The sequence below is a fragment of the Zingiber officinale genome, chromosome 9B, assembly GCF_018446385.1.
Source record: "Zingiber officinale cultivar Zhangliang chromosome 9B, Zo_v1.1, whole genome shotgun sequence".
Classification (NCBI taxonomy): domain Eukaryota; kingdom Viridiplantae; phylum Streptophyta; class Magnoliopsida; order Zingiberales; family Zingiberaceae; genus Zingiber; species Zingiber officinale.
The window spans coordinates 111,865,949-111,879,941 of record NC_056003.1 but is presented as its reverse complement, the minus strand read 5'-3'; the positions used below and the strand labels follow the sequence as shown (position 1 = coordinate 111,879,941).

The following is a 13,993-nucleotide window of genomic DNA, read 5'->3' as shown; positions in this document are numbered from 1 at the left end:
ATTTTTTAATTATATTTATATCCTCAAAATCAATTTAATCAAATATATTGGAAGTAATATTTTTTTAATAAGAATAGGATTTTAAAAAATAAAATATGTCTAATTAAAAAACAAATCCCAATAGATTGTTATAGGTAAAATAGTTATGGATACGGATATGGCTTAATAGGAATTAGAGAGAAAGAGAGGGGTATTTGTGTCTTTTTATTGTCAGGGCATTAAGAGGTGGAGGAGGGGGTTCGTGTTCTGGAGGATTTTTTGGTTCATGTTTAGCCACCGCCGCCAAGAGGTAGAGAGGAGGTTTGGTCTTCGTGTTCTTCTCGCCCTGCCCCTATGAACCAGGGGCATGGGTGCTTTTGTTTTCCGCCGCCGCCAAGCACAAGGGAAGAAAAGAGGAGGGCTCGGGTTTTGCTTCCGCCGTCAAGAGGAGAGTTGGTTTCCTCTCACGTTCCTCGTCGGCGCCGAGGCTGGCCGCCGTTCATCTCCCCCTCCTCTTCTCTTCTTTTCCTCTCTGTTCGTCGGCAAGCCACCCCTCCTCCCTCTTCCTCTTCACGCTCTCTCGTCGCTGGCAGCGCCTCCTTTCTTTCTCCCCACTGACGTCTCTGGGGAGCGCCGTCGCCGTCTTAGGAAGTCTTCAACGACACCCATAACGGTCTTTGCTTGAGCCGGCTAGCACCCCACAACTCCTTGCCCGGCTGCCTCCCCGCGTTGTAGCCACCTCCCCGCGCTGCAGCCGCCTCCACGCGCCGTAGCCAACGGGCTCCATCGCCCCCAATGGCGCCGCCTCAGCCTCTTGCAGCCACCGTCGCCGCCTCCTGCGGTCACCATCATCGCCTCCAGCAGCGGGCGCCACCTCCAACGGCCGGCGCCGCTCGTATTATGTGTTTATGCCGACCTTCGAGTCGAGATGGGGTTCTGGTCATCGAGCCGTGTTGTGTTTCGCTATTCGTACTATTATCATGCTTGTGAGTTATTTGTATCATCTGGCCTGCGAGCCGCTATTATATCTGGCCTGCGTGCCGTGTGCCGGCCTGCGTGCCGTGTGCCGGCCTGCGAGCCGTTATCATATCCGGCCTACGCGCCGTCTTTTTGGATCCCTGTTGCATGGCTTCCGTGTCGTCGCTCTCAGATCCGGTTCCTCAGCTATCCACATTCATCTACCCTTCAGGGCCGCGACGACTCAATCAGCATCGCGACCAGTTCACCGATCCATCCGAGGGCACCCCCGGGGTCAGGGTATGTCCCTGTACTCATCTTGTGTGTATTTAGTGGCTTTACCATTATTTGACTACTTATATGTTCGTGGGACCCGTCTCGAGCATGGAGATATCAGAGACCGGGGTAACTCGGTCGCTGGCTGCAAGTAGCGTTGACCGGAGGTGTTCCGATGACTTGGTCAACATAGAAGATAGCTCACCCTCCGGGTCATGAAAATACGATCAACATTCAGATATGTCGTTCCGACAGTTCCATCTTCTCATATTCTCGACATGAACAATTATAAATTACGTGATTTAAACATTCTAGAAGTTGAAGTAAAATAATAATCTCATACTTTAAACTAGATAAATATTTTAAAAATTAATTTTTAAGCATGAATAAATTGTGTTTTAATATAGCGACGGCGAGTCATGCAGCATGGATTTGCCGACGATGCTGGTCAAGACCTCGGCACATGGAATGATCAATGACCCGATGGAGACGTGACGAGCGCCCGGCTCAGTTTCATCGAACCTCCTCGCTCCCTCGGCCGCCTTTTCCGCCATTGGATCGGTCGCCGGACGGCGACGTCTCCGGCGCATTCCTGCTGGCATGCCAGCCACGTGAGTTTGCGGTGAGCTCACCTTCAAAGCTCAGGCAGTGACCAGACTCGCTGCCCTTTCTGCCCCTCGCTCTCTCTTCCGTAACCGTATCGACTGCTATAGGTTGTCGCTTTTGCTTTCTGATTTATTTTTTTATATTGGTCCCTGTTTCGTTTTCTACTCTTTTTTTTTTATTTAGATTTATTTTAGCCCTGACTTTTCCTTTATTCCTCCATCACGTCCTGTTCCCACCACCTCGCACCGTGTCTTGCTTTCTTTTCCTCTTCGCTCGTTCGTCTTCTTCGTCTCCTCCACGGTTCTCTCTCACTCTTGCGTTTTCGCTCCTTGACCCCTCTGCGTGAAAATGTTAACATTTTAGCCCTCACCTCCTCCTCCTCCTCCTCCTCCTTCTTCAGTTTGTGGTTTCGTAAGTTTGGAGGTTTCTGGCCCTTCCCCTCTCTAAGCTTCGCCTTTGCCTTCGCTTCTTTGTGGTCGTTTTCAGTGTTAGAGTTGGGGTTTGCAGTGGGATGGAGAAGAAGCTAGGGTTCTTCTCGGCTTTTCGAGGGGAGATTGCGCGGGGGTTATCGCCGGCGAGGGCGAGGTCGAGGTCGGAGAGTCCGCATCGGAACCACTCGCCTTTCGCGCTTCCGAAGCGGTGGAATCGCCGGCATCCGCGGGGGTTGCCGGCAGAGCTGCTGGTGCCGGCGTCGGGGATTCTGTCGCCTCTGGCGGAGGGGCCGGAGGGCGACGGCGAGGATCCGGGGAAAGAGGGGTGGGGGCAATGGGTGAAGGGTCGGATCCACCGAGCGCCGTCTGTCTCCTCGGGAGCCTGCCGCCGTCCGGACCTCCGCCTCCTCCTCTGTGTCATGGGGGCGCCGCTAGCCCCCGTCCACGTCTCGCCTGCCAATCCGCTCCTCCACCTCGGCATCAAGGACACTCCCATTGTGAGCATCCTCCTCTCCTACTTCAGTATTCTTTGATTGTTGATGCCGGCTTTTCCTCGGAAGCCTCTGCTGCCTCCCATGTGGTTGGTGATAACATATTTGAGAGACTACATGAATGCTTGATCCGCAAATTGATGGAATTTCCGAAGAATCTGAGATTTAATACTATAGTTTGTTGCAATTCCCTCAATAAATGCGTCTGTCCTCGTCAACTAATAATCTCCGTCTTCATACGTGATCGAATCAGTTCTTCAATTTGGGTAGATGCTGCCCAAATGTGTTGATTTTTCTTCAAATCATCTTTTGTGGTAGGAAACATCTTCGGCTCAATACATTCTGCAGCAGTACACGGCAGCTTCAGGAGGCGTCAAACTACTGAGCTCCATCAGGAATGCATATGCCATGGGGAAGGTGAAGATGGTAGCGTCGGAGTTTGAGACGGCCACTGGGATCGTCAAGAGCCGGAACGCAACGAAGGACGCCGAGTCCGGTGGATTTGTCCTCTGGCAGATGGCGCCCGAGATGTGGTACGTTGAATTGGCTGTCGGCGGCAGCAAGGTCCGTGCCGGTTGCAACGGCAAGCTTGTCTGGCGTCACACTCCCTGGCTCGGTGCCCATGCCGCCAAGGGCCCTGTTCGACCCCTTCGTCGAGCTTTGCAGGCAAAAAAACAACTTCCCCAAGCTCAGCTCAACTCTGTCGTGTGCTCTAATTTCATTGTCAGATAAATTCAATTCTTATCGAAGCTAATTAACGCTGTAGGGACTTGATCCATTGACCACAGCGAACATGTTTGCCGACGCACAGTGCATCGGCGAGAGGAATGTTAATGGAGAGGACTGTTTCATCCTCAAGCTCTGTGCGGATCCACGGTCATTGAAGGCTAGGAGTGAAGGCCCCGCGGAGATCATCAGGCATGTCTTGTTTGGCTACTTCAGCCAAAAGACTGGACTTCTCACGCATGTGGAGGACTCACATCTGACTCGAATTCAGTCGAGCGCCGGAGGCGATGCTGTGTACTGGGAGACCTCAATTAACTCCTCCATCGATGACTATCGCCCGGTCGAGGGCATGATGATCGCACACTCAGGGCGTTCAGTCGTCAATCTTTTCCGGTTTGGTGAAGTGGCGATGAGCCACAGCAAGACTAGAATGGAGGAGGAATGGACGATCGATGAAGTGGTTTTCAACGTTCCCGGCCTCTCACTTGACTGTTTCATCCCTCCGGCCGACGTAAAACGTGGAACAGTCAGCGAAGCCTGTGAGCTGCCGCAGCAATCGGAGAGGGGAAGAGGCAGTGTGATGGGAAGTAATAGGTCTAAGGTTGCAGCGCTTGAGAAGCCTCACGATGTGGATGATGACAACATCTTGTGGAGAGACGTCTGATGCCAAACTGAAATTGTTCATGGACAGTTCTTTTGCTCAAACTGACTATGACTGAAACTATAGGATTTCAGAAAGGAATTTGATGGATTTTGGTATCTGTGAATGAATTCATCCTCTGTAGATATGGGCATAATTGTTCATGAGTATCATCAGTTCCAGTATATTTGCCCTGCAGGAAAATTCTGGTTTGTTATTTTTTTTTCATTTTATATACTTCAACTCTGCCATCGCTGCTTGTGACACAAAGTGGATGTTAACCAAACTTCTGCGGCTCTCTCTGATATCAATGGTTACTACGTGCTCGCTGTAATGTTGGCTTTTGCCATGTCGTTCTTCTACTATCATGTACATGCATTAGCTTTATTATTTCATGACACTCAGAAGCTTCATTCTCATCGATGTTTTTTCTCTTTTGGTTCTAGTGGGTCCTTGTACTCGTTTTAACGAGAGGAGTGTCTAGACCCTAGCCTCGGTCGGATCCAAACTAGACTTACCCCGGACCCATAACAGGTCAATTGGCGGTTCAAATCGTCAATTCAATGCTATTTTTATTTTTTTTTATTTATAAATGTTGGAATACTTGATTTTAACCATTGATGGATTTTTTTAACGGTTGATTATTTGATATATTTTTTTTTATCAATGACTATTTAATGTTTATTATTCTCTAAATTATATAAATAAAGCATTCATTTCATTATTTGTACACCATATTTTCTACTCTCATCTCTAAATTTTAAAATCTCAATCACTTTTAATTTCAGTTCTCCAATTATAATGAAAGGTGGTCCATCATCTCAGTTTCAGAGGAGTTAGGAAATAATTAATCCAAATGTGAATTACGATATTCAATTTACCTATTATGAATGGGAGCAAGTTCCTGTTGGGTTCCTTAGTAAAATTAAATATGAGAGAATAGTGGAAAAAATACTCACCACTAATGATCCATGTGAATTCAGATTATTTGTTTGAATAAGATATTACCTCTTGATGTGCAAATCCTTTTGATAATCTAGAGAATTAAGTCAAACTTAGCACGATCATACGTTCGCGCCTCTATACTTTGTTGTCTGTCTCACGTGCACAATTGGAGTCTATGATTGTCTATCAATAGTGCTAGTTACCATGCATATTTAAATTGAGATCAAACTCTAAGGGTGCATTTGGTTCAAGTCATCATGTATAAGCTTGGTTATGTGATTACCTGATAATCACATAACCAAGGTTATAGGGAATAAAACATAACCAAATGTTGTTTGGTTCAACTTAGGTAATGCAACAAAAATTTGTTTGTTTGAAGGTTTCAATGAATACCCTAGTTTAATATTTTATCATATTAACCTCAGTTACAAAACCAACTATACATAATATTATTATTATTTATTTATTTTTTAATATTTTTTTATTTTTCTTTTTCCGGTATATTTTTTTACTTTTTAATGTGTTTTTTTATTTTTTAATGTTTTTATATTTTTATATTATTTATATTTATATTTTTTATTTTTTTACATTTTTTTAATTTTAATTTATTTATTTATTTTATTTTTAAAATTTTTAAATTTTTTTTAATTTTTTTAAAATTTTTAAATTTTTTTATTTTTAAATTTTTTATTTTTAAAATTTATATTTTTTTATTTTTTAAATTCTTTATTTTTAAAAAAAAATTAAAATTTTTAAAACATTTTTTTATTTTTTTACATTTTTTAATATTTTTTTTACATTTTTTCTCTTTTTTTCATGTTTTTTCTTATCGGAGGGTATTTTTGGTAAAAAAAATTTGTTAACCCCGGAATCAAGAAAAACCTTAGTTTTATGAGGTTTTCTGATTCCGGGCTGCATGACCCTTTTGCTGACGTGTCGGGCATGTAACATTACTTGAGAATCATCAAATACCTAAACCAAACAAGGTTTTTGTTGATAACCTTGGATGGATAACCAAGGTTATCAAGAATAACCCCGAACCAAACGCACCCTAAGAGTTATCACAATCTTATCAGATAAGACGTGTTCTTAACCTACGCAACCACCAAATCTTATATAATAAGATGGATAAAACGTGGTCAAGTTTTATCTAATTAGATGTTAACTAATAACGTGGCCAAATCTTATCTAACAAGACATTATCTAATAAAACATGGGTTTCATTTGGTTTGGGCCTTATGGGTGCTTGTTTGAAAACTCAAACGCATATTTATTAGATTAAACCATTAATCTAACAAATTTAAGATCTAAAACAAACTTACGCCCAATTTATTTTGTCATACTAAAATAAACCAAACTTCAAAAAATCAATGTACTCTCTGTGTGTTATCCAATAGGTTCTTGTAACGTTGATAGTAACTTTAACATCTCATTTTAAAGACACAAACAATGAGTGACATTGTCATTGCTACCCAAGTGACAAAAATATCGTAGATTCCACCTAACATGTCTATGACTATTTTATTGTGTAACTTAATCCTTTTATCCATGACAACAAGATTGATCTACAAGACATATATTATATCATCCTTTCATCAATCTATATGTTTCTTGCTCTCTAAGTGGACTTACTCAACCAAATAAGTTCAATATCTCATACTGATTTATTTGAGCATGATCATGCATTTTAGTAGTCTTACTTAATCAGGGGCCATAGACATCACTTCTATTATATGGAAGAGATAAATTCCATCTACATCACTCACATCCTTCCACATAACTTATTGCATACCCAATGAATGACTTTATAATCAACCTTGTTACAAGTGACGTTTGCTGATACTAAAGTACACAAATCCTTATATAGAGAACATAGTGACTTCAAGTCAAAGAATTATTTATACTAATAGTCACTATGAGAATGTTTATGACACTTGTATAACAATCCATAAAACTTCTCATAATGGATCAATCCAGTACATATTCTCTAATATATATTTATATGTTAACTTGATATCTCATATCCATAACTTATGAAATTAAGTTATCAGTTAACGTACATGCAAGTCTCAATACATTAATATTGTCCTTGTATATTAATACTCGGCTATAAATAATTAAGAGACTAGTCTCAATGCATTCAAGTGGTAGGTTTAATACTCATATCTATGACTTGTGAGATTAAGTTATCAGTTAACCTATCTCTTAATTAATTACAGTCGAGTATTAATATACGAGGACAATATTAATGCATTAGGACTTGCATGTAGGTTAATTAATAACTTAATCTCACAAGTCATACTGTAACACCCCGCCTTCTACTGACTAGGCTGTAAGGCCGGGGGTTACATTATGCTAACTATTCTGTGCGGAAACACTGAACTAATTAAAACTTACTCTGCTAATGACTATTAGAATCGATAACTTATGTTTAAATTACCCTTTCATTGTTGTACATATAAAAAGGAGTGGAATCTAAACTCCCCATATGGTCCAGGGACTGAAAACAGAGCTCTCTAGCCAAAATCAGGCTTTCCCAATCGATCGAGGACAGACTCAATCGATTGGAACATATCAATCGATCCACTGATCGATTCAACGTGCTACTGTGCACGGAGGCCAATTCTGAATCGATCGGCTGATCGATCCAGCCTGGCCAATCGATCCAATAATCGATTCAAAGGCTTTTTGTTCGCGAAAATTAAATTCCCGATCGATCGGCTGATCAATCCTTGGCCCATCGATCCACTGGTCGATTCATAAGCTCTCTGTACGCGAGAAATCGCTCCCCAATCGATCAGCTGATCGATTGGAGCTCTGATTTCTGCTATTCCTGCTGCATTGCACCACTAATCCACATACAACCCCATTGTATCAACTTGAAAGCATTACTAACTTACCAGGCATGTCATTACTTCCATCGTTCCTAGTTATTTAACTAACATCAAGACAACTAGTAGTCTAAGCATAACATAATGCATACTTTCATAATTCATGACACTTAACATTCTAAAAGTGCAGAAAAGTAACCAAAACAGAAATACTAAGTCTTTAGATGTGCTACTCCCCAAGGGTCTTTATTCCAAGTTCCTTCTCACACACATCTTATCGCATTGCCCTCCAGCCTCCGATAATCCATCTTCCCTTTACCTTTATCTGCAGTATAAGGAAAAGAAAACTATAAGCTTGGAAGCTTAGTAAGAACCATCTACCTCACAAAACATGCATTCGAAGAAATCATGCTTTCAAAAGATGCTATTTGAAATACATACTGATGATCATGCTGAAAATGCTAAAACATGGCATTTGGACATACAAGTCATAGCAATCAAAGACTGGACATGAAGCTACTTGTTATATCAATAAGAAAACTAAACTGAAGCTAAGCTGTATTCACATATCTGGTTTGTGAAGTTTGAAAACTATTTTCATAAATAGATAAAAATATTAATCATGCTGCTGATGGGCCCAACAACTGTACTTGCTATGCGCGTATCCCTAACTAGGCCCGAGGTAGCAAGTCCCGAATCTAGTAGGGTTACTAGGTTATCTAAATCTAGGGATGACTATGGGAGTCCAACCTAAGGACAATTGAGAGTCCAGTACAATGCCACTGATAAAAGTAAAATACTGTTTATAAACTGATTTATCTTATCTTGCTTTTACTAGGTTATCTGAACCTAGAGCTAGGTTATCTGAACCTAGAGGCGACTATGGGAGTCCACCCATTGGACCGTAGTCCCATATAAACTGAGGCAAGATTAAGCATCCTGTTTAAATGCATCTATGGCATTTAACTAAGCTATTAGAGTGCCTACTGTGGCATTTAACTGTACTAGTAATTCTATCGAACACTTGGTGTGCTCTAAATCTCCTTAACTGAATAATCATGCATAAGACTGAACTAAAAGCATAAAAATGCACGATTAACTACTTATATTGTAGGTGAGGGGTTACTTACATCCTGCGCTAAATTTCCTTACAATCCGATCGCTAGGTTTCCGGAAAAGAGGTCTTTTCGGCGATCCTCTTATGTCTACGCTTTCTTCTCGCGGAGGGGAGCGTCCTCGTGCCGGAGTTGTCGCCGTAAAGTGTTCCTACGACCCTAGGGATGGAACCCTAGGTCTCTTGGGCTTGTGCGCCGAGAGGGTGAGGAGAAGAGAGAGAGGCGACGGTGAGGGTTTGAGGGTGAGAAAAGTTGTCGTTCAAGAATAATAAATTCCCTCTTAAATCCCCTATTTATATTAAGTGATTAATACATCCCAACTAAACCTTAAATATAATTGCTCTCCTCTTCTTTCAGCACACCCCTGCTAGGGCTCCCTGGTTACTAAGTCACTCTATATGCCATAGAGTCCATAGTGTTGGTTGCTACTCGGAAAACCTAATGGTTCCACTGTAAAAAAATTTTGTACAAAGGTCTGAACCTTTTCCTAGCTACCATGTGTTCTTTTAAATTAAACTTGGATCGCCTGCGGAACTTAACACGTTTGATCCAAAGTTTAATCTATTTGTTCTTTTAGGTTTAGACTCGGATCTCCTGCGGAACTTAACACGTTCGATCCAAATCACCTAGGTTATTAATTTCATTAAATATTAATTTCCAAAATTGGCTTCCAGTACTGACGTGGCGAGGCACATGACCTTCTTGGATATGGGAACAACCACCACCGACTAGACAAAGCCTTTTAAGGAAAGTTAGTATTTAATTTCCTTAAATAACTTTAGGTCAACTGAAAAGAACAATCAAATCACAAGGAAAAGAAAAAAACAAAAGAACACAACATCGAAAACAAATTCGAAATACTAGAATCATATGCCTCTTGTATTGGTATTATTTCCAAAAATAACTAGTATGATGCGGAAAGGAAAAATACTAGTTATATCTTTTAAAAAGACCTCTTGATCTTCTACCGTATTCCTCTTCTAACCTCGGACATTGTGTGGGCAACGATCTTCCAAGATGAGGACCACCTAGCACCTTCTTCTTCTTCCTTCAAGTTTCGGCCAAGCACCAAAATCCAAGGATGAAGAACTTTTTCTACCAACTAAGCTCCAAGGGATACAAGCTTTCTCTCCTTCTTCTTCTTCTTCTTCTCCAAGTAGTATCCAGCCACCACAAAAGCTCCAAGCAAGGTAGAGTTTCGACCACCACAAAGAGGAAGAGAGGGAGAGAGGATGGCCGGCCACAACACCAAGGAAAAGAGGGAGAGAATAATAGAGATTGTTCACCCATGAAGGCTCCTCTACCTCATCTTTTATAATCCTTGGTCTTGACAAATAAGGAAATTTTAATAAAAACTTCCTTAATTCCTTTACCATGAAAAGGAAAAAATTATTTAATTAAAAATAATTTTTCTTCTCATTATTATAATGGTCGCCCACACCAAATCTCCAAACAAATAAAAATTTTAAACACAAATTAAAACTTCCTTATTTGCTTCCAGAAATTTTATAAAAATTTCTCCAATAATTTTTATCCCTTCATGATTGGTTAAAAGGAAATTTTATAAATTAAATCTTTCTTTAAACATGTGGATAATTTCCGGAAAGTTATCTCAAAAATTAAAATCTCCTTTCAATCTACAAATAAGGAAAGATATCAAATCTTTTCTTAATCTTTTGTAGAAACTAATAAAAGAGAATTATTAATTTTTAAACTTTCTTTTAAATCATGAACATGGTTAAAAGGAAATTTTTTACCAAAATTAAAATCAACCTTTTAATCTACAAATAAGGAAAGAGATTTAGCTCTTCTCTTATTCTTTTGTAGAATCTTATAAAAGGAAAGATTTAAATTTTTAAACTCTCTTTTAAATCATGTTATCCACATAAGAAAAAAAATAAATATCCTTTTATTTTAATTTGGGCCGACCACACCAAGCTTGAACCCAAGCTAGGGCCGGCCACCTTGAAGCACCCATGAACCAAACTTTGGTAGGCCCTAGCTTGGTCTCCAAGCTAGCTTGGCCGGCCCCTATGGGATGGGTAAGAAGGTGGGTATAGTACTCTATAATTAAGAGGCTACGATAGGGACCGAGAGGAGGAATTGATTTTGGTCTCCCGATAAAATTAAGCATCCCGTGTTCGCCCCGAACACACAACTTAATTTTATCAATAATAATTCATTCCACTAGAGAACTATTATTGAACTACCGCACCAATCCCAAATTACATTTTGGGCTCATTCTTATTATGAGTGTGTTAGTCTCCCTGTGTTTAAGATAACAAATGTCCACTAATTAAGTAAGTTACTGACAACTCACTTAATTAATATCTAGCTCCAAGAGTAGTACCACTCAACTTCATCGTCATGTCGGACTAAGTCCACCTGCAGGGTTTAACATGACAATTCTTATGAGCTCCTCTTGGGGACATTCTCAACCTAGATTACTAGGACACAGTTTCCTTCTATAATCAACAACACACACTATAAGTGATATCATTTCCCAACTTATCGGGCTTATTGATTTATCGAACTAAATCTCACCCATTGATAAATTAAAGAAATAAATATCAAATATATGTGTTTGTTATTATATTAGGATTAAGAGCACACACTTCCATAATAACTGAGATCTTTGTTCCTTTATAAAGTCAGTATAAAAGAAACGACCTCAAATGGTTCTACTCAATACACTCTAAGTGTACTAGTGTAATTATATAGTTAAGATAAACTAATACCTAATTACACTACGACCTTCCAATGGTTTGTTCCTTTCCATCTTGGTCGTGAGCTACTGTTTATAATTTATAAGAAACCGATAACATGATCTTCTGTGTGTGACAACACACACCATGTTATCTACAATATAAATTAATTGAACAATTATATTTATCATAAATGTAGACATTTGACCAATGTGATTCTTATTTCTAGATAAATGTTTATACCCAAAACTAGGCTTTTAGTATACATCCTAACACATAGGTCACGGGTTCAATCCCCGCTTAGGCTATTTTACGTTTTTATTTAATTTTGCTACTTCTGCTACTCCAAAAATTCTATAAAAATATTCTAAAATTCCATATAAATAATAGAACATTTCTAAAATTAATTTGAAAATTTTTGGGCGTTACACATACATTTAAGATATCAAGCTAACATATGAGTATATATTAGAGAATATATACTAATTGAGCCACTATAAGAAGTCTCATGGATTGTTCTATAGGATATCAACTATTTGAATTAATTGTGTGTGTGTGTTGGTGCAATTTCCCCTGGGTCAAGGTTGACCAGGTTGATTAAACTTGAGTTGGCTCAAGCTTAAGTCTTGATATTTGAGTTTTGGTGTTTGACAATAAATGAAGATTGCAGGTGCAATTATCCATATGGAGATTGATGGTCAAAGGTTGACCAAAAGTTAAGTAGGTCAAAGTTGACTGAATACTTGACTAGAAAGTCCTAACTAGAGATTAGACAATGACAAGTCCAATAGGAAGGTTGGCAGAAGATGAAAGTCCAAGTTGGTCGGTGTTGACCTAGCACTTAATGTGGAAAGTCTTGGTGAGCGAAGCCATATAATTCGAAAGTCCTGGTGAGTGGAGCCGAGTAGTTGAGAAGTCCTGGTGAATGAAATCGGACAGTGTGAAAAGCCCTAGTGAGTGAAGCTAGGCAGTTGGAAAATCTTGGTAAGTGAAGCTAGGAGAAAGCGCTAGTGAGTGAAGATAGGTAAATGGAAATCATGGTGAGTAAAGTCATGTGAAAAGTCCTAGTGAGTGAAGCTAGATAAGAGGAAATCCTCGTAAGTGAAGCCAAGTGAAAAGCACTAGTGAGTGAATCTAGGCAGTGAGAAAATCTTAGTAAGAAGTTCCGGTAAGTGAAGTCAGGCAGAGAAAAGTCCAAGTGGGTCAAGGTTGACAGGACACCTAGTGTTTGGAAGTCCAAGTAGGCCAAGGTTGATCGGACACTTGACACGAGGAGAAAAGTCCAAGTGGGTTAAAGGGTTGACCGGACACTTGGTGACGAAGTCCCAGCAGGTCAAAGTTGATTAGAATGTAGGCAATGAGAAGTCCCAATAAGTCATGGTTGATCTGATGTTAGGCATGAGAACCCTAGACTTGAACTAAGTAAATTAGTGTTGGTCAATTTATCAGGTGATCAATTGAGTCAGAAACCAATCAATCAGTCGATTTATTGGGAGAGTGCTACGAACAAAGGTGGCCCAATCGATCAGCTGATCGATTGGGACTATGCCATCGATTAACTAATTGATTGGCATCTATTCTTGTGAGCACAGAAAGGTTCCCAAAAGATCAACCAATTAATTGGGCTACTCCCCAATCAATTAGTTAATCGATTGGGTGGATTTTCTTATGAGATTGCGAGGTAGCCAAAATTGATTTTGAGTCTTCTATGAAAGCACAGAGATGCTCTGAATCGATTAGTTGATCAATTAAAACCTCCCCAATCGATTGGTCAATCAAATGGGATATGACTATTGCACAGGTTGTGAGCTTTGGATAGCTGTGATCGTTGAGATCTGATGTGGCAATTGATTGGGAGCAGACTCAATCGATTGGGAGCTCTAAAAGGGCAGATATAAAGGCGACAGCGAGTTCAAACTCACACGCTTCTCTCTAGCCAATTCTTGAAAGTTTTGGGAGACAAAGTGCTGCTACATTTCCCATCTTCAAGAGGCATTCAAAGCAAGAAAGGCTCAAAGGATTTAAGGTTCAAAGTGTTAAGTCATTTTTGATTTGTATTTGCGTTTGTTTCCTTGTTTCGAGTTATAATTTCTTGTTTTTGAGTTGTAGAAATTTCTTCACCTCCTAATTGTTCCAAGAATAAGTGTATTTCATAGTGCAGAGTGTGCTCGACATGGATCCTTGGATTAATTTGTTGGAGCAATCTAGTGACCCTAGGTTTTGATGTTTGGGCAAATGTTTAAGTTAGGTTTATTGTTGTATTTGATATGCATTGTGAGTGTGCAGAATAC

At 40.0% G+C, this 13,993-nt stretch overlaps 1 protein-coding gene across 2 annotated transcripts; it reads left to right on the top strand.

Moving 5' to 3' along the window:
• Positions 1-268: 268 nt before the first annotated feature.
• LOC122025255 lies at positions 269-4,392 on the top strand. Of its 2 annotated transcripts, XM_042584039.1 has the most exons (4): positions 1,867-2,241; positions 2,326-2,746; positions 3,059-3,406; positions 3,507-4,392. In XM_042584039.1, exons 2-4 carry the CDS (start codon positions 2,330-2,332, stop codon positions 4,128-4,130), a joined length of 1,389 nt encoding a protein of 462 aa, XP_042439973.1. In that variant the 5' UTR covers positions 1,867-2,241; positions 2,326-2,329; the 3' UTR covers positions 4,131-4,392. The 2 variants fall into 2 exon arrangements, with proteins under 2 accessions (XP_042439974.1, XP_042439973.1); XM_042584040.1 differs by lacking the exons at positions 1,867-2,241; positions 2,326-2,746 and adding an exon at positions 269-1,834.
• The last annotated feature ends 9,601 nt before the right edge of the window (positions 4,393-13,993 follow it).